The 19,986-nt window shown below is 37.5% G+C and overlaps 1 protein-coding gene across 1 annotated transcript in view; it reads left to right on the top strand.

Moving 5' to 3' along the window:
- Positions 1-12,273, top strand: part of LOC140339621 (alpha-2-macroglobulin-like protein 1) — a 72,038-nt gene extending 59,765 nt beyond the window's left edge. The window contains exons 29-36 of the mRNA XM_072424390.1: positions 1,036-1,214; positions 1,457-1,672; positions 2,794-2,918; positions 3,410-3,500; positions 9,783-9,854; positions 10,532-10,634; positions 10,819-10,860; positions 12,153-12,273. Of these exons, the coding sequence (XP_072280491.1) occupies positions 1,036-1,214; positions 1,457-1,672; positions 2,794-2,918; positions 3,410-3,500; positions 9,783-9,854; positions 10,532-10,634; positions 10,819-10,860; positions 12,153-12,175 (851 nt within the window). The 3' untranslated portion in view covers positions 12,176-12,273. The remainder of the gene's footprint in view (positions 1-1,035; positions 1,215-1,456; positions 1,673-2,793; positions 2,919-3,409; positions 3,501-9,782; positions 9,855-10,531; positions 10,635-10,818; positions 10,861-12,152) is intronic.
- The last annotated feature ends 7,713 nt before the right edge of the window (positions 12,274-19,986 follow it).

Below are 19,986 nucleotides of genomic sequence, written 5' to 3'. Positions count from 1 at the left end.
GCTTTTATTATTAGTCAGAATTGCTTTCATATAGATCTTTAGTTCAATGTTTTCAAGTACATCATTGGATATTAGTATTATATAACAAATTTGTCACTATCTGTATGAAAAACTAATCTCTATGCATAATTTAGTTGCTTTTGTAGTTCTAAAACTATTTTGAAACTGCCCCAGGATATTTGTGTTCCTTCCACTGGTGATAGATCCGTAGCCAGTATAACATTCTAAAATATGCCACAGACATTTTGGCTTGGTCAGATGTGTATGCATGTCCTACAGAGAAATCCACAAAGTCATCTGTTCCACTCTTCTGATTTAACTAACACTCTGCTTTGAAGAGGGGAGAAGCATGGGAGGCAGCACAAGAGAGATTGCAGACATCACCCTATAGGCATGGTTCAGAGATGCTTATGGAAAAAGTATAACATTACAGCTGTTCCTTTGCGATGAGACACTGGAGTGAACTCATTGGGTAGAGTATATGGAGCTAGTCTTAGATTGAAAAACCACCCACCAATCCAAAACCAAATTTTAGTACTTGAGTCAGAGAGACATAATGGTCCTGATTTTGATTGTAGTCTCCTACAAGGCATTTTTATGTTTTACTTTAGACAGTTAAATCACAATATTCTGATATTACAAGACAAGGTAATTCCTAAATAAACACATTTGTTTTACCCCAAGAATAAGGTTGATCTTGGCCTGGTTGCTCAGAAATCCAGCTCTGGAGATGGGTAATATTTGCATTTTTGAACAGATATATCATGTTTTTATTAGTATATTTAACAGGCCTAATAGGCGCCCCTATGAGAAGTCAGAGTTTTTAAAGTTTATCTACGGGCTATGCTAACAAGCTAAAGAATCTTGTAACTAGGATAGGTACAACAATAAACAGTGCCATCAGGTCAACTTAGATACCCATAAGCACTCCCTGGAACTGTTGTAGCACAAATAAATATAGACTGAATCATTATTTAGGTTTGTATGCTTCCCCACACTCTTATTGAGTGTTTTTTTTTTAATTTCTTTTCTCAGACAGAACCAAACACTGGGAATTTGCCTGTGGTCATGGAAGTGTGGAGATAGCAGCTTATGTTCTGCTTGCTATACTATCAGATGAGAATGTTTCCCATAAAGATATTGAGGATGCATCAAGCATTGTCATCGGGATGGTGAAAATGCAGAGATCCCAAGGTGTATTCCACTTAACTCAGGTCTACCTTTTATTATTGTAATATTGTGCACCAGGTGTTATGTTCACTTGTTTCATTGCTGCATAATTTAATTACAACTTTTACTTTACAATTTGCTGTTGTAGATCTTTGCTTTAAATTTAAATAATTGTACTTTAGTTTGGTTTGGTTGGGTTCCCCATACAGGAAATTTAGCTTTATGATTGCTGTAGCTAAATCTAAGTCAGTTGCACACAATCTTTGTTTGTTAACAATCTATACAGGATACAGTGGCTGGACTACAAGCTTTTACCAAATATGCAAAGGCCACTTACAGGGACAAGCCTGATGTCACCGTGTCCGTTAGATCATTGTCTGGATTCCAGAGGCAATTTCATGTGGACAAAGAAAACAGCTTACTTCTACAAAGAGAACATTTACCAGATATTCCAGGAACGTATACATTTACTGCCACAGGAAATGGATGTGTCTATGTTCAGGTGGGTAGTGTGTCTGTCATATAGAAGATGATGATGATGATTGTTGATCAATACACTAATGAATCCTAAATGATTTTTTCTACCTAAAACATTCACCTAAATGTATTTAAAAGTATTGAACCCTGTGCTAAAAAATAACAAGATTTAAACATTTTTCAAATTTAACTTGTAACAGTGTCTCAAAACCTTGTGGTGAATGTGCTGGATGGGATGTATTTACCACCCAGACAAAGATTTAACATGTTTTAAGGCTCTAGGAAATGTTTTGTTTTGTCTGACTTTTCTGTTTGGTTTGCTGAAAGCTGAATTGTTAGGGTCCTGGAGTCTGACCAGGGAAACTCTCCTATTCATTCCCCTGGTCAGACACCAATAATTCAGCCTAACAATTCAGCTCATGTCAATGTTTTCACCGGAGGAGGTGAAGCACAGGCGTGGTACTTAATCAGGTAGCAATTTGCTGCAAGGAGCTCAGTGTGATCCCATAATGGAGAGAGAACAGAGCTCCACGATACAAACCTTGTAATAAATGTGAGTTTTCCTATATTATATGAAAAGTGCATGGATCTATATCCTGATATCTGGTCTATCACATCTTGACTTGAGATACAGAATTTTGTATAAAGGCAGTAATGCCATCATTTAGTCATGTAATATATTATATTACATTTGGAGGTGTTTTGTGAACAATGTGTAGATGGCCTATAGTTTGCCATGCTGCAAGAAATCCAGTTTCAGGCTGATTGGCAGCTAGTTTATTGAATTTAAGTTACAAAATGGCTCATATAGCAAGTATATATTAACTGTTTTGTTGATTGTAAAACTAAAGTAAAAAGAAAAAAACGCAATCTTTATTTATATGTATGTTATAGCTCAACATGGTAGCAACAATCGAAGTTTCATTTGGAGTAGGCAGCATTTGGCTTTAAATACCACAACAGACATATTGTCAAGATATCTGGGTTTCAGACTAGATAAATATAGCTTTATTTATCCAGGTTTGCCAGCCAGATAAAGCAAACTTAAGTCTACATGATCGCATCCAAAGCCTGCCTAAATAAATATATTTTATCATCATTATTCAGAAAATTTACCATTTATCTATTATGGTGTTCTTTTTCTAGACAAATTCGAAATACAACACAGAACCTGAAAAGTCTGACGATTACTTTTCCCTCACAGTCAACACCCAGCCAGCGGAATGCATATATAAAGAACTAAAAAAACTTGATATTCATATGGAAGTCAGGTAAAGATTATTGTGATAGGTTTTCTGGATTTGGAGTTCACTATCCTTGAAAGAATAGTATTAGCCCCCTATCTAATATGGTAAATATTATGTCTTAATGTGTACGAACACAAAAATAGACCAAAACGCAAACAGGGTACATCTGTGCAATACATTCACATTTACCCATGTTTATCCCATATATAAAACAATAAAATACCTGTTAATCTGCCAGAAATACACTAAATACAAAGGTAATTATTTTAGGTTTCTAAGGATTTTTGTTTATTTTAGGATAAATTATCTTTACATTTGCACCTGGAAATCTACTTTAACTTTCTAAATATTTGGGAGTCTGTTGAGGACATTCACCTTGGTCTGTAATTCAGATCTTCACTTTTACCTGTTGATCATAGAAAACAAACATTTTTCAGATTTCCTGTCAGCTGACAAAATTATGAACTTGGATATTAAAAAACATATATACTTTTTTTGTCTCGATATGTATATAGTTGCTCTGGTGAAAGGTCGCTGGACAACGTGGTCATATTAGAAGTAGACATGCTGTCAGGATTCCTTCCAGATAAAAAGAGCTTGAAAAAGGTAATTCCCCAATCAACAACCACCTTGTTATTTATTTTGACAAAACATTAAGAAATTATTTTGTACTGTACATATTAGGTACCAAAATGCAGAAAAAAACAGAGTATGAAGTAGTAGGTTTCATTGTATATGTTGCAAGAGCTGTTTATCTAGATCTTGCTGCTAAACCAAATCCTTGTGTGTATGGATGTGCAGGTAATTTTAGCAAAACAGATTATACCAGTGGAAAACATTTTTATTACAATAAAGAAAATGTGTCATTTTGTGTATTTAATTTGACAATTGTACAAGTTAATTTAAAAGCCCCTGAAGATGAAGGTGTTGTCATGGAAATTGACAGGAGGTCTTTTTGTGATCAGTTGAATCGTGAGAACATGTCCAAAAAAAAAGGGGGATGTAATAGGTAGGTGGCTTTCAAAAGTGCAATTTCTTGCCTACGTATCAACTTTGATTTATGGAAAAACCACATGCTTTTTATTTTTCCATTCTTACAAACCCCCTTAATGCCAGCAATTTCAGTACTGTTCATGGAAATTTAACCCATTCCTTCTTGTATGCCCCTAATGTGAATTTCACTAGGATTATTCTGCATATTCTGGATTAGAGGTGTTCCTTTGTTAACCATAAACAATTTAAATGGTTTAGGATGGTCAAACATAAATATGTTCCATTCAATTCAGCAGTGTATCATCATATCAACAAAAAACTTTATTTCTGAATTAATTGGGTCAGAAAATGGATGCCAATTTTACAAGTATCTGACAGGTTAATAGATTTGACACCATGCAAAAAACATGCAGTTCGCGTAATTGGCTTCCCCACAAAAATTGACTCTAGACTGTGTTAAAGGCATATGACTGAGATACGGATGTTAGATTGTGAGCTTCTTTGATGGACAGCTAGTGATATGACTATGAACTTTGTATAGTGCTGCGTAACATATCTGCGCTATATAAATTCTGTATAATAATAATAATGTATGTCTCCTTGCTAAAAATGCAAAGGTTTCCATCGCTACCTCCTTAAAACAAGTAGATGTGTGGCATATCAGTTTAGCAGGTAAAACATCAAAAACATTTATTTGAATACCAATTAAAACATCATTTAATTACATAAAAATTAATAGGCATTTGAACAAAATATACACTATTAGGTTTTAGGTAATTTCCAATGATATTCATAAAAATCCCAATGCTTTTTGCAGGAACAACCCGCTTCTTTGGGTGGAATATCAAAATCCATAGACAACCTTTACAACTAAAACAACAGAACATTTCAGTAAAAATATTGTTATATTGTGATCCAAGTCAAATAAATCATGACAAGTCTGTGATCAACAAGACAATATTTACCATGTAACCTTTTATTAGAAAGAACCAGGTTGACTAGCAGAGCCTCTAAAGTAAGTATCAAGCAAACCATCTCTGTACTTCAAGGACAGGCAGCTGCATAAACCATTAATAGGCAACCATCACAGGTGACCCACTTCAATCGGGGGGGTGATCTATATAATAATCAAAATAATTGGCTAAAAGTGACAAAAAAATTAATTCCAAACAATCAAAGAAAGATTATATTCACTGCTGCAAATAAAGTTTAAAGGTGTACAGCTAGTTTCGAATGCCTAGTTAAATCTCAATTTGCCAATAGTAGGTTATCATGTTGCTATTGTAATATGTGGTTACCACACCAAGGTTGGTTAGTAAGGGCATGCATTGCCTGTCCCTTAGTTACATGAAACCTGGTAATGCATGTGGTCCTGGCATACCAGAAGTGTTCAGTAAAGCCCATCATCCCACGCACACATGCAGACTCAGTCTCCCGAGCTCTATAGGGCACATATCCCAAAGACTGGCAGCTTCACACTTTGCATGATTTTGTGTGTGTGTGTGTGCAGGGGGAGGGTAAATATTGCCTTGCTTATCACAGATTTCTCCTGATTTGTTTGACTTGGATCACAGTATGACAGTATGTTTACTTAACTCTAAAATTCACCCTGAAGAAGTGGGTTGTTCAAGCGAAACTTGATGACCATATCATTGGAAATCACCTAAAACCTTTAATTATGTAAATTTTGTGCCAATGCCTTTTGACTTTTAAGTAATTGAATGATGTTTTAATCAGTATTCAAATAAACTTTTTGATGTTTTAACTGCTTAACTGATACACCACACAACTTCCTGCTTTAGGTTGCACCCTCTTTTGGGTACATTCGGCCATTTTTTGCATGTGAGGTTTTTGTTTGAATCAGTTCTATTGGGTTTTCAAAAAAATATAAATTGCATAACAAAAAAAAATACATACATACAACATATTTATAACATAGCAGTGTTGACCTTCGTGTGACAAAAAAGAAAACCTATAATCGACATAGACCCTGAGAATCATAACAATAAACAGTAAGAACCCTTATGGGTCAGAATTGCACATACTGGTACAACTAAATAGGAAACATCATAAATTAACATAGAAGCATATGACACAGAATATAATCCAATAATCTGGTTAAAATATAACAAAAGATAAAAAAAAAAACATACAACAAAAACAAACATATATAACAAAAAAGCCCATGGGGGAAGGGGTGGGAGAGGGTAAACAATGCAGATATAATAAATTCAAGAAGGTAGAAAATAACGCTTAGTGTCGGGATAGAAATCTAATTAACAATTATTATCACTAAAATAAAAACTTTTGGAGTCGGGATGATTCTTTAAACCAACCCCAGGTGGGCCACGTTATTTTAAATTGTTCCATTCTATCATCATCCCCTGCAACCAACATTTCTATATAGCGGGTTTTTTCAAGCTCAGAAATCCAGTCTGCTATAGAAGGAACAACAGGTTGCTTCCATAATCTCTGAATAACGGCCCTAGCAGCTGTGAGAAAATGACATAAAATGCCTGTTTTGATATTTTTGAGCGAACCCGGGACCATAGATAAAAGAGCTACTTTAGGAGTATTGGGTACGTTAGACCCGGTACAATCGATAAATAACCGGATAATCATGTCCCAAAAGCGGGATTTGATTGAACATTCCCACCATAAATGAAGCATTGTCCCTCTTTGCAAATGGCAACGCCAGCATCAGTCGGATTGTGTAGATGAGATTCTTTGTAAGTCCACGGGGCAATAATACCATCCGGATATGATCTTTTAATTGACCTCTTGCGCTTTACATGTTAATGCAAGCTTATGTGTGAGGATAAATGATTTTTCCCAGTCATCTGCAGTTATGAGTCTATCCATTTCTCTCTCCAAATATCTAGTGTGTATATAGGGGCAGTGGACTCTGAGTGAATTCTGAGTAATCAGCCCGTATAACCTGGAAATGATGTGAGAGGGGCGAGCAGTCGAGCTAATCAACTAATCAACTGCTCAAATTCCATAAAGCCTCTATGTAGTAAGGATGAGTAAATGAGGCTACGAATGAGAGGACAGTTGCCTGTATGAGAGCCAGGATAGCAACTTTCTTCTGTTTGGTAGGTCAAGGGAGGACTTAGGGGGTACCTGTCCATTGAGTATTATACTCCTAAGATGACGATCATCCGAGGCAGACAAAGATAAAAAATGTGTGGCTCGCATTGCTGGAGGGAATGCTGGGTTATCAAATATTGGTGTTATGGGGCCCGGTTTCGTTGACAATTTACCAGATCTAAGGAGGATATCACAATTATATAGTAAGTTAGTGGAATTTTTAGGTATAGAAAAGAAGCTTTAACAGAGACCGATCCACCCACGGCAAGGATCGGAGACTAATTGACGAGAGAGATTCTTCCAACAGTACCCATTCCTTCAACTCCCTGTTGTGAAACCAGTCTATTAGACGTACTAAAACCGATGCTCTATCTTAGGATATAATATCAGGGGCCCCCGCACCTCCTCTATGTTTGGGCTTGACCAAAGTACTGAGTGCTAACCTGGGGCACTGCTTATGCCATAGAAATTTTTGAAATAACCTATGTATTTTACGTAAATATTCAATCGGCAGGGATATAGGAACCGTTTGAAATACATTTAATCTGGGGAGGATGTCCATTTTAAGAGTGTTTATATGAGCAAACCAGGAAAGAGGCAGGGAATCATATTTCTGAAGATCAGATTGAAGTTTACTATACAATGGGGAATAGTTGAATGTGAACAATTTAGAAGGATCTGATGTAAGCATTATACCCAGGTACCTAATGGGTTCATTGCAAATCCTAAAATACGTATTAGTATGTATTGCTGACATTTTGAGAATTTAGATTTTGTAAAATTGAGAATTTCAGATTTGAAGTAATTTACCTTGAAATTACTATATAGACCGAATTCATCAAATTTGAGCTCCGTTAACCCGCCCCCGGGCTCTGGGTGAAGAATCTAATGCTTCAATTCTGGAAACCATACTGGGGCCTAGGCCCACCATGACGAAGAGCTGAATACATAAACTGCCAGCTAACACTGTCAAAGGCTTTTTCAGCGTCTTTTAACAGGAGGCACATAGGTGCATCTGTAGATTTGGCAAATTGGGTTAGCAGGATAGTCCTAATGGTGTTGTGTCCACATTGATCAGTGATATGGGTCTGTAGTTGGAGCATACTGTATGGTCTTTGCCTGGTTTGGGGAGGATCGTAATGTGTGCTTCCATGCTCTGTGATGGAAACGGCGTGTCTATAGATACGGATATGAAGGAGTGAAATGGGCTTGGAGATCTATCAGGCGGATGTCGTGGAGGAGCTTGCGGTGTACTAGGTTTGCTGTTGAAGAGCGAGGTCACTGTGGGCCATTCAGGTAATATGATGTCAGGAAATCGTAGATCCCGCACAATTCGAGGTAAGTCGGATGGCTCACGAAGAACATAGGTTCTGCCTCCCAATCTGATGATGAGATGGAAAGGGTATCCCAATCTATAGGGGATGTTCCGTTCACGAAGAACTGTTAGGAGCGGTTTAAGAGCCCTGCGAAGATCCAGTGTATGTTTAGAGAGATCAGGCATCAGTTGTATCTGCGCCCCTGCATATTCGATAGTGGCAGATTCTCTGGCTCTTTTCATGATGTAATCCCGGGTTCTAAAGAAATGTATGCAACATATAACATCTCTAGGACGTTGTGGGTTTATGCTGCCTGGGCCCAGACTTCTATGTATTCTGTCTATCTCTATATCAACATCGGATGGAACAGCATGGAGTTTAGCAAAGGCTATATATAGGCCATTGCCAATAATTCTGAATTTGGTATAGTTTCAGGTAAACCCCTTATACGAATGTTGTTCCACCTGTTGCGATTTTCAGCATCATCCTGTAATAAATACAACATAATAATTTGCGCTTCATGTCGTTCCAAAATGTCCGCATGGGAAGTGAGTTGTGAAGAAGGATCAGCACATTGTGTTTGGAGAGCTGTAGTGGTAGCGGTCACCTGTTGAAGAGATTGCTACATGGCTTGAAATCTAACCTTACAGCTGTCTTCCAAGCGACCTATACTATATTCCAGGTCTTGCCTGCTAGGTAAGGCTCTAAGGTGGGCCTTCCAATCCCACTCCCCTTCAGTAGCCATTGTAATAGGGCTGTGACTTAAAGAGTCCTCCAATGTAGGAGGTATACAGGGGCTACGGATGGGAGAAGTATGAGGTACCTCTGAAGATAGTCGTGTAGTACCCTCTGAGCCCTGTGTGTCAGGCTCCTGCTGAAAGCTGGCCCGCGGCAGTGTGGAGCGGATCTCAGGTGTCCGCGTGTCACATGCGGTCGAAAAACAAGCCCCCGGCTTTGTGGCCTTGTCGAGGTCACTGCGGCCTCCCGCGTAAAAGAACGCTGGGACGCCTTCAGATGAGGAATTGCCTCCACTGGGGTGTCCCTTCTGTGCTCCTTTTGTTTTGGGTCCCGTGAGCTATGGTCAGAAGGCGCTGTAGCGCTTACACAAGCGGAATACCCCCAGGTGGGATACGGAGCTCCAGAGCTGTGCGTCCCACTCCACCGCCATCAGGCCACACCCCCTGCATGTAAGGTTTTTGACACCTCTCGATTGATTTAAAGAATGTACACGAATGGTTAATTAAGAGGTATATTGGGAGCAAATATGGTGATTGATAGATTGAAACTAAAGAATCAGCTGCAGCATATGGTAGTACGATTGACAGATTTTTAGTAAATTTATTGACATTAATTTTAAACAAACTGAATAACGATCCAACTAAATTAGATGTTGTGTATACCTTTACCTATATCTGTAGCTTTACATAACAACATATATAGATATATACAGTACATGTGCAGTGTTCTTACTGTCCTTTTACTTTTGTAGCTACAGAAGAAGACTTCTGTCATTGAAAGAATTGAAATAGAAGAAGATAACGTGACTATCTACATAGATAAGGTATTATATTTATATACACTATATTATATAGATGTTTTAAATAATGTCACAAACAACAAAGCTTTGAAGTGAGACTTTTTAAGATGTCCCCAGGAATCCTCCATGATACTTCAGAACATTACAAAATGACTGAAATTCTAGTCACACAAAGCTAAGATGGCTAGCTCCCCAGATCCTTTCTTTCATTGTTTTTCACAATCTGCTTCTTTGGGAAAATAAAGGACCTGTTTTTCTTTTTTCTAAAATGATCAAATGCAATAATCTAGATGCGCACAAAGCGAGAATGTGGTTAGGAATGATTAGGAGATGTACTCACTAAAATCAGAAAAAAAGTCTATTATCAGAATATGTCAGTCAGGGCTCAGAAGCAGTCCACCAGCCCCCCCCCCCCCCCCCCACATAGCCCACTGCAACACACTTAACCCCTTCCATTCCTAACTTCCCTACTTGCCCTGTCATGCGGCACCTCCGCTTAAACAGCTCCAGGCCAACTGGAAAGTAAGTGATTTCATACAAAGTGTTTACTCCATTAACCCACAACTCAAAGAGCCATCACAGGCGGAGGGAGGTTTTTAATCCAGGCAGTAGGTTGTCAGGAATTTATTAGTTCAGACTTAAAATTGTAAAATTTAAGATAATGTTTTAGTAGTTTGACCATCTCATCTTTTCTACTATAGCTCACACATGAGACTGTTACCTTGGTTTTCTCAGTGAAGCAAGACGTACATGTGAACAATCTTCAACCTGCAATAGTGAAGGTTTATGATTTCTCCAGTCCAGGTATATAACAACAAACAAATTCTTTCTAAATATAAATAATACCATGAGATCTGTAGAATTCATCAATTAGTATCATAGTTTATTGTCATAGATTGCATTGAATGGTTCTTCCTGGTAGGGTATTTTTACATTTTTCATTGTGGCCATGTCATTCCTAACATGATATTTCTTCTTTGTGTTGTAGAAAATATTGCTGTGGCTATGTATAATTCTCCCTGCAGTACAGGTACTTCATGTTTATTCTGTATTGATTATTTTTTGTTATTAGAACACATGCTGATTTTATATTTATTCCCACATCCTTCTCCTCATAATTGTCTAATATTATTTATTACACTATGTTATTTATATGCTATATTATAGGTGTCCTGTTACAAATGTGATAGGTTTCCTGTTACAAATGCTGGCACTTTCTGTGCTCCTTTTCTAAAAAGGAGGTGTCATTATAGGTTTTTATGATGGAAATCCCCCCTTCACATTGACTTGTTACCCTCCCTCTGATAGGGGCTCCTCTGTTAGCTACTGCTCCTCCTGTCCTTCCTGTGGGGTAACTGATAGTGGATAACTACATAGTATTGGGAGGGCTCAACGATGAGGGAGGTGTTATAATTTTAATTCATCATTGCTTCTCTGCAATGGGAATGGCAGCATTTGTTATGTGACCCCTTGGAAAAGGCTATGGGGCTCAGCATGATAGGGAGGATGACTAGTAGAGAGCACCATAAAGGAGGGGGCTGGAAGAGGGCAACATGAAATAATACCTACTACATGGTTTCAAAGATTGCTGTAAAAAGGGATATGCCACTTGGCCATCTTCTTTTGGAAAATGCTAGATACCGGTCTGCCGTGCTGACTGGTTTATAGTGTATGATCAAGTTTGAAGAAGTTTGCATATAAGGGCTTTTATTCAGTACAGAGCCCTGGAGAAACAGGTGTTGACAATGCTAAAAAAAAAAAAGCTAATTGTCTGAACTGGTAGATTTGCAGTTGAAGTTACAGATTAGTGACATGGAAATCCCTGAAGCTATTGTATCAGCATGACAGCCATACAACTGGTATTTTTTTTGGAAAGTGGTTAGCAGCAGCCCTCTAAAACCACTTATACCAATGATTACACTTAAATGTCATGTAACTCAAAAACAAGCAGATTCATTTTTTTTCCCTAATGACGAATTACTTTCTTTTGTTCTAAAATGCGTTTAATTAGTCCCTAATTAGACATCCATCATATGCAATGCAAGAAAATATGGGACAGTCATTTTTCTATAGACATTGTAGCTACTCTAATGTTTTACCAGAAAAAGTAAAACAATAAGCACAAATTGACTGCTTAGACATTTGTTTAAAGTAAAAAGAAATTTAAATAAATATATTACACATATTTGATTGGGAGCTTGTTGCTTCTACATAATTCTTAATGTGGGGACTGTGAATTTATATCTTTAACCATTTATCAAAAAATACTCTTAAGAAATTATGAGAGGATGGTAATTTACATGGACTGTTCATTCTTCACAGGTTCGAAGGATGGAAATCAATAACAATCCTCTTCCATAATATAATCAAAGAACGATGAGGTTTATATCCCACTACGATACATTAGGTTTTATTGCAATAAAAAAAATATTAAACCAAAGAATGTGTTATTCTTTAGATTTTCAATGGCTGATTGACATGGTTTTCTTTTGACCTGCAATACATAAAAAATGATAAATTTGACTGAAAAGCTCCTTACTTATAAAGCTCCAACTGGCTGGTGCTCATTGCACAAAATTCTTATCACAAGTTTCAACTTTACAAGTGCATCAGGAATGTTTTAGCTGATTACCTTTATATTTTATAATAGGTCAGACACCACTTTAGTCATTACTATTTTTCTTCTACCTCTATATTTTTTCTTGAAATGGAACAGTGTTTCATATATTCAGAATATCACAGATTTATTTGATAATCTGTGATATACTGTATTTCTGTATATCTGTAATATGTTTCACAATATCACAGACTTCATAACTCTGCAATGATGGTGCTAAGGATGTTCGATGCTGTATTATTGTGTCTGTATCTGGTTAAGGGATCTTAATTTTCTAGGGATGGATTTACTTGTGATTGCCCAGTCATCATTTTACCCTTATACTGGCTGGTTTTCACTGACTTATTAATGACTCATTTATTCTTTAGATCTATTGCAAATCTATTAGATCTATTGTTGTATTTACTTACCACTGGTCTGGATTTCTGTCATTGTAGCAGTGTCTATCTGTCATTGTACAGGAGTCAGTGTGTATACAATGGTGGTCGTTGTATCCGTGCATGTCATAATCAACATGTATATACATCCCTGGACGAGGTAATTGACATGACTACTTGAGAAAGCATGGGGATTTGGTATGGATAGCAGGAGGCACACATTTGCTGCCACCCTTTTTCTGGCTTATTAGGCTTCTATGGACCTTGTATAGACTATTGGTTCTATGGACCTAGTAAGGGTCTCAATAAAAGAACATTGAGGGTTGACTCAGGAGCAAAACCTATTGTCGATGAACAGACAAACAATATACAGAGGCTCAAGGCAAACGTCAATAAACCAGCAGATTTAGTCTCGATAACAAATATAACAGAGCATGCTGGCAATCAGTGCAAACGTAGTATAGCAGTAAAGCAAACAAACTGCAAAGCTTTTCAAACTCGGTCAGAGGTCAATGTAAGTTGGCTGAATGATGCAAAGATTTGCAAAAAAGCGTCAGCTGCATAGGAGTCGACCAAGATACCAACCGTGGAGGGTTTGAAACAGCTGGAAGAAATCTACCCGACGATAGATCCAGAAAATGTCTGGCTTGTGGCCAATTCTCCCTGGTATAGCCTGCCATAGTACCCTGATGCAGACTGAGGGGAAATGAAGGATTATCAAAAAGGCCGGTCAGTGGAAAAGGTATAGAAGGGAGAGCCAGACGATCTCTAACACTTTAGCCTCACTGAAGACTTGGCGTTCTAAGGGGAGAAAGGGTAGAGTGAAGGGCTTCAGTAGAGTCCTGAGTCCATGCCACCACTCTCAAATCCAGGGGGGGGGAGATCCTGTTCTAACCGAATAGATAAAGTGCATTCCAGTTTGGATTGCCATTCTATTACTCTGGTAAGTAAGGCAGCGGCATAGTAGCGGTATAGTTCGAAGTCAGGCAGGCCCATACCCCAAACCTGTTTGCGTCTGCACAGGTAGTTCTGCTTGTTAAATAAGACAACATAGACGTGCAAAGAACAATGTTAATGTAAACAAAAAAAAATCAAAATTTACTCTGGAAAGTGAATAACTGGACCGTATGCATTGCCCTTTACTGTATGGAGTCAACCTGAATATTTTCAAGTCAACCTGAATATTTTCATTTGCATGGTTAGCAATGTAATGCTTGCTTGGTAAACAAACAAATCTCCAAACTGCATGTGTCTAGCACAAAAGAGATTTGGTCACCTTGATTTAATACTTGAGTTGTTCTTTTTACTAGGAAAACTTTATTTTGCTGTCTATAGAATATTAGAGTTAACATACAGACAATGCTGGCAGCTTACCGAACTAGATAAACAAAATCATTTGTGGTATAGTTCCATGATCATCCCGAAAAGCAAATAAAGGAACTTGGCCCAAAAAAGCAAATTATCCTCCCTCACCCATTTACTTATATTTACTTAAGGTATTTGCATAAAAAAATGCAATGGGCAGCTGGGAAGTACAACTTATATATTTTCCATTAAAAAGGGTAGGATTACCATAGTTTATACATAAAAAATGTATTTCTCTAATATTTCACCCTCCCCTAACTGAATTATTTCCTAAATTGGGGTCTTTGCCACTCAACTTTACTAAACATTTAAAAGTAAATCCTTAACACTTAAAGGCATTATAATTTGCATACTTTTTTTTTAGATATTTTCAAGCAGCTCACAAAACCCCAGACAGACAGTCCCTGGACTAGACTCTGTATACTTAATACTATAGACTGTACTTCAATACTTATATTATAATGTTTGTGGCCCTCTGGCTAGCATGCAAGGCAGTGCATCTTAAAACATCAGCTGCCATTTTTAACACGTTTCTAAAAATGCTTGTTGCTTGGTTGTCACCAGTAATATAAAAGCCAATAACCTGAAGTAATTGAGTCTGTATGATCTGCAAGCCAGGGAGTTCACATTGCCGAGCCTGGAAACACACTCTGCAACACTTTGTAAATTGAAAATTTAAAGACTGGGGGGGGTGATTTATAACATTGCTTCTCTTTCTGTTTTTTGACCCAGCTCTGCTCTCTAATGCTTTACCAACTTCCCTGATGCTTCTATGCTGTGTTGTGATAGTTTATTAATGCTTCAGAAATAATTCTATGCTTTCTGATGCCTCTGTGTTATTTGTACTAGCTTGTTGATACACCAATATTTGAATTAAGGGTTTATCACTGTGTTTTCTTTTGACCTCTTATGCTTCTGTGTTCCCTGTATTGGTTCATTGATTCTCACTGCAAATTCTATGCTCTTTTGTGTTTCAAAAGACAAAACTATCCTGAAATTTATAAACAAAAAAACATGAACTGTAGAAACAATGGTGAGCATAAATTGTAAAAAGAGCTACAGCCACTGAATCTCAGTGAACAAACATGTATGAAAGAACAGGGTGGGTCAGTTTAAGTCAAAGAAGTAGGGAAACCGGATAACTATACTGTTTTTGAAAGTAAAGTTATCTTTTAAGCAATGTAAGATTATAGTGAATTTGTTAAATTTTTAAGATTTATTTAGAAAGGCTGCATTCATTTTAGACAGGGTTTTATAATGGAGCATCATCAATCATACACATCATGTTATGCTAGTATGGCACCAGAAGAGAATCTGTCCTTTTAGCACAATGAAAACACAGGGCATTCAAAGCAGGGAGTGTGGCCCGACACACTGGGCCTGATTTATTAAAGCCCTCCAAGGCTGGATAGAATACACGTTCATCAGTGAAGCTGAGTGATCCAACAAACCTGGAATAGATCTGGTTTAGGATTCAAAACATTTGCTAGCAGATAGTAAAATAATTTAAATAAATCCATTCCAGGTGTGTTGGATCACCCAGCTTCACTGAATAAAGTATATCCTCTCCAGCCTTGGAGAATTTTTATAAATCAGACCCACTGTGCCTCATAGTGATTGTTTGTGCTGAGGTACCCAGCTGAGGAGTCTGGGACTCGCAGCCAGTTTGATTTAACAGAGGGTGTCAGCCATGATTATTTGGGGGTGGGTATGCCAGGCGAGAAAGAGCCTCTGACCAAGCATCCCTGTTTGTAGTAAGCTAGTCTAACTGTACTCGCCAACCATCTCTGCATCTCATCTTTAGGCACATGTCTACTGTTTCTAGTAGCACATTTGACCCTGCATAACATACAGATCCTCCATCTAGTCTACAGATCAGTCCATAAACATACAGATTCACCATCCAAACCTCAGACTAGTCCAGAAACCTATAAATATATAAATATTAACATATATATATATATATATATATATATATATATATATAATATATATATATATATATATATATATATATATATATATATATATATATACAGGTTTGACCAGTCCATGTATGCACCTGCTGCTGTCACATTATACCACCCAGATGTCTGTGAGTTAAAAGGATGATACCGCTTTTAGGTCTTTCAAACTCAACTGTTTTTGGGTTGATATATAATGAATTAAAAGTGTTGTTTTGCATAAAACCTTTTATCCAACTTCTTTACTATTTCATTTGTTATTTTGACAGGCTAATATAAAGGAAAGGTACTGAAAGGGAACAGAGAGGAACTGGAAAGCTTTAAATTCTGACCCGTGGGAGATGTTGGTATTAGCTGACTTGGTGCTGAGATAAATACCTGTACATTGTTGGTCATGTCGTTTAAGTTCTTGCTTAAGGATTTGAAGAAGGCATTCAGAGTATGAACATCATTGCAGCCAGAGGGCCTCGGAGTCAGGACCAAGTCAACTAATACTAACATTTCCCACAGGTCAGAATTTAAAGCTGTCCTCAAATAGTGTTAAGTAATCTTCATACCTTTGCCACCTTGTCATGTACTCATTACCACTTATTCCTTATAATTTGCTCGATAAATTTCAATAACCCCTGAAGAAGCCCAGTAGGGCAAAACGTGTCGGAATCTGAGACTCACTATTTCTCTACAAACATTGACCAGTACAGTATCCCTTATGGTTATATGGACTATATGAAAATGAAAATCTATGCTACTAAAAAGTACTTTGTCTCATGTGGGCTCCACAAAGTTTGTTCTGGATCTGAGACTTATGTCCTATGTAATCTCAATGTTATTGTATTTCTTTATGTTTGATGTATAATATATTCAGTATTTATCAATACAAATTTTGTCCTAAAGGAAAGGTAGTTGAGAAAAAAAACAAACACCTGCCAGTTTAACCGGTCATTTTTTACATGTTATGTTTTGAGGCCTGCAAAGAATGTATCATTTGTCTATGTACTTTGAGCTAACTCAGCAGGGTACCGGCCTGGGACTAAGGAAGTTTTGTAACTTAGACTACCCTTGTGACTTATACCCACATTGTGTGCCATAACCAACATAATTTGTATAGAAGTTCTTTTACTGGCTGCCTAGTGTTACATTTTTTCTTAGGTCTGAATGGGGAAGCAATACAAAAATTAGTAGCTGCATTCATCTAATAGTCAATACTGACCTGAGGTCTGGCCCTGTGTGTTTATCTGCACTGAACTGGTACTTAAGTTTTACCAACACAAGGAGGACTTTTATTGACCTAGCTGGTTTATCACTGGACAAGTGGTAACTATGGAAGAAACCAATGTCCTTTACTTTAAAAGAGGATTTCTAATGTTTTACTATTGGATATATTGGATTCCACACCTTATCACTAGTTATGATTCAATATTGTATTCAGGTGTATTGTACTTTCTGGGAACAGATCGTTTTCATTTAATGAAGTATAATTATAAAGCAAACGCTTATTATTACTCATTAAGTTTGTTTTGCCTGCAAGGTATTTGTATTATGAACTGAGACATTCATAAAATGACATCCGTATCACAACAGTCAGTCCTTTTGTGCTTAAGCGTGTTTGTTCTCTGTCGTCAAAAGTCCCGTAATTGGATGGTAAAGCAGGTCATCTCAGAAGTGGCTCAAACTAATGTTTACCCAAACACTGGTCCTCAATCTGTAGCACAAATCAATGTGTATACATAAAAAAAAGTCAGAGGGTGAAGCAAGCCTCTTAGGTTACATGGAGTAAGTCTGAGGACACAGGATTGTCGAATGAGTTTTTTAAAGGCTCTGATGAAAGGGATTTGTCCTGAAAAATTGTTAGCAGGCAACACATATTGTGTGAGAGACAAAACAAGACATTTTGAAAAGTGTATCGAAGGAAAGATGACTGTTAAAAGCATTGACTACTACTACTAAAATTTAGTGATGGCTAACTTACATGATATAGGAGGCCCAAACATCACCAACGGGTCACGCATCATATTCAGTAATTTTACTGAAACCTGTAAGGAACAAGGAGATGGTCAGAGCCTATGGAAATGCTGCAAGAGATGATCAGAGACTGGGGACATGTTGTAATACAGGGGTAGGCAAACTTTTATGGCCACTGCCCATTTCAGGGGTGGGCGGGAGCACACTAGGCCGGACTCTGAGTCCCACCCTAATGGCCACCATCAGGGAACACCCCCTGAAGTGAAATCCCTCTCCTCCGTATGCATTGCGGTGAAGAGGGATTTCCCTTCAGGGAGCTTTGCCTATTTACCGCAGCGGCGAAAGTTTTAAAGGCCGCGGTAAATAAGGGAGCAACAGCAAGGAGGCGGCACCGAAGCTCTAGCGGCTCTGGTAGTTCTTAACCCCCCCTGGGAGAACCTGATCGGCCAGGGGGCGTTAGGCCAGAACGAACTACCGGCTAGGCCCTATCTGGCCTAAAGGCCAGAGTTTGCTGACCCTTGTTGTAATAGTTGTCAGGCATTGTGTATTTGCTTTAGCAGTCATAGACTGAAAACATAACATTAGTCTATTGAAGATCCCGGCCATTACAGCTCCTTTTTACAAACCTCTGCTTTCATATGTTCAAATATTTGCTTTTTATAGACCCTTTAACAACTAAATGTGCCATATTTGATATTTTTCTCAAAGTAGTTTCCAGAAAATCAGAGGAACAAAATGTACAAAAAGAGAAAAGGGATGTAAAGACAAAAGAAAGTAAGATAGTTGGAAAGAAATAAAGAAAATCAGTATGTCTATAGAATATTTCTTCATTGGATTGAGTAAGCAACAAGACGAGTGCTTGCAAGGGCCCTGAAAGCCACACAAGTGTCCAAAACGGGCATTGGAAACCAAGCCTGGAAAAGACCAGTCTGCTATGCAGCTCAGTACTCCTAATATATTTTATAACAAAAGGCTACAAATAACAGTAAAACCCAAACTGCACAGTTTCTTTAAATCTCCAAAGGTTAGTAACTTGTTATGTCCTTTCTATTGTTTTGTAGTAACTACCTAAATCCCTAGGTGTGAAAAATATATATCAGAATACTTGCTATGTGACCATGACAAAATATAGTGGTTCTTGGAGTAATTAAATTGTTGCCCTAACTGGATGAGTAACAAATCTAAAGTTTATGTATACACTAGGCATGGTAAGCCAAATTGGAAATTTGCCTATTTCTGTAGATAACTTTCTTCAGGCTGTTTTTTTACACAAAGTACTTTTAGTGTAGGTATTGTTTGGGAACATTCTATTACATATGATTGTTGTGAAATTAAAATTTACGAGAAGACTTAACAGACATTTCTTTTTTCTTCTTAGCTTTGTTCATACCAGTGACATACCAGTTGACTTTACGCAAGCCATTAGGCATCTCTGGTCTGTCTTTTTAGTGTATTTTGGATGACTATCAATGAAATGTTTTGTAGACACTGCAATATTTGTTTTCCTGTCTTAATGAAGGATGCCTGAGATAAAATAAGAAAATGAAAAGATGACACCAAGGAGTCGAACCACAACATGATTATTATTATAGATCAATATATGACTCAATGGAAAAATCACAAAAACAATGCTGTTTAGTTCATGCATTTTTTTTGAGGGGGGTGGGGAACAGGTTGGCAGATAGATAACTTTAAGGGAAAAAAAAACATTTAAATTCAATGCCTATAATCCTTGTGACTTTCTAATGGGGCAGCATGGTTATGTTTATTCTTGCTAGTTATTCAACACTGCTTATAATGCAACATTTAAACCAACCTAGTAATAAACAGTAAATACATTATTGGTTGGCTTAGCTGCATTATGGAAGGAC

This window comes from Pyxicephalus adspersus, chromosome 10 (assembly GCF_032062135.1).
Source record: "Pyxicephalus adspersus chromosome 10, UCB_Pads_2.0, whole genome shotgun sequence".
In the NCBI taxonomy this organism is placed as follows: Eukaryota; Metazoa; Chordata; class Amphibia; order Anura; family Pyxicephalidae; genus Pyxicephalus; species Pyxicephalus adspersus.
The sequence above is the reverse complement of the archived record's forward strand: the minus strand, read 5'-3'. Positions and strand labels throughout refer to the sequence as shown.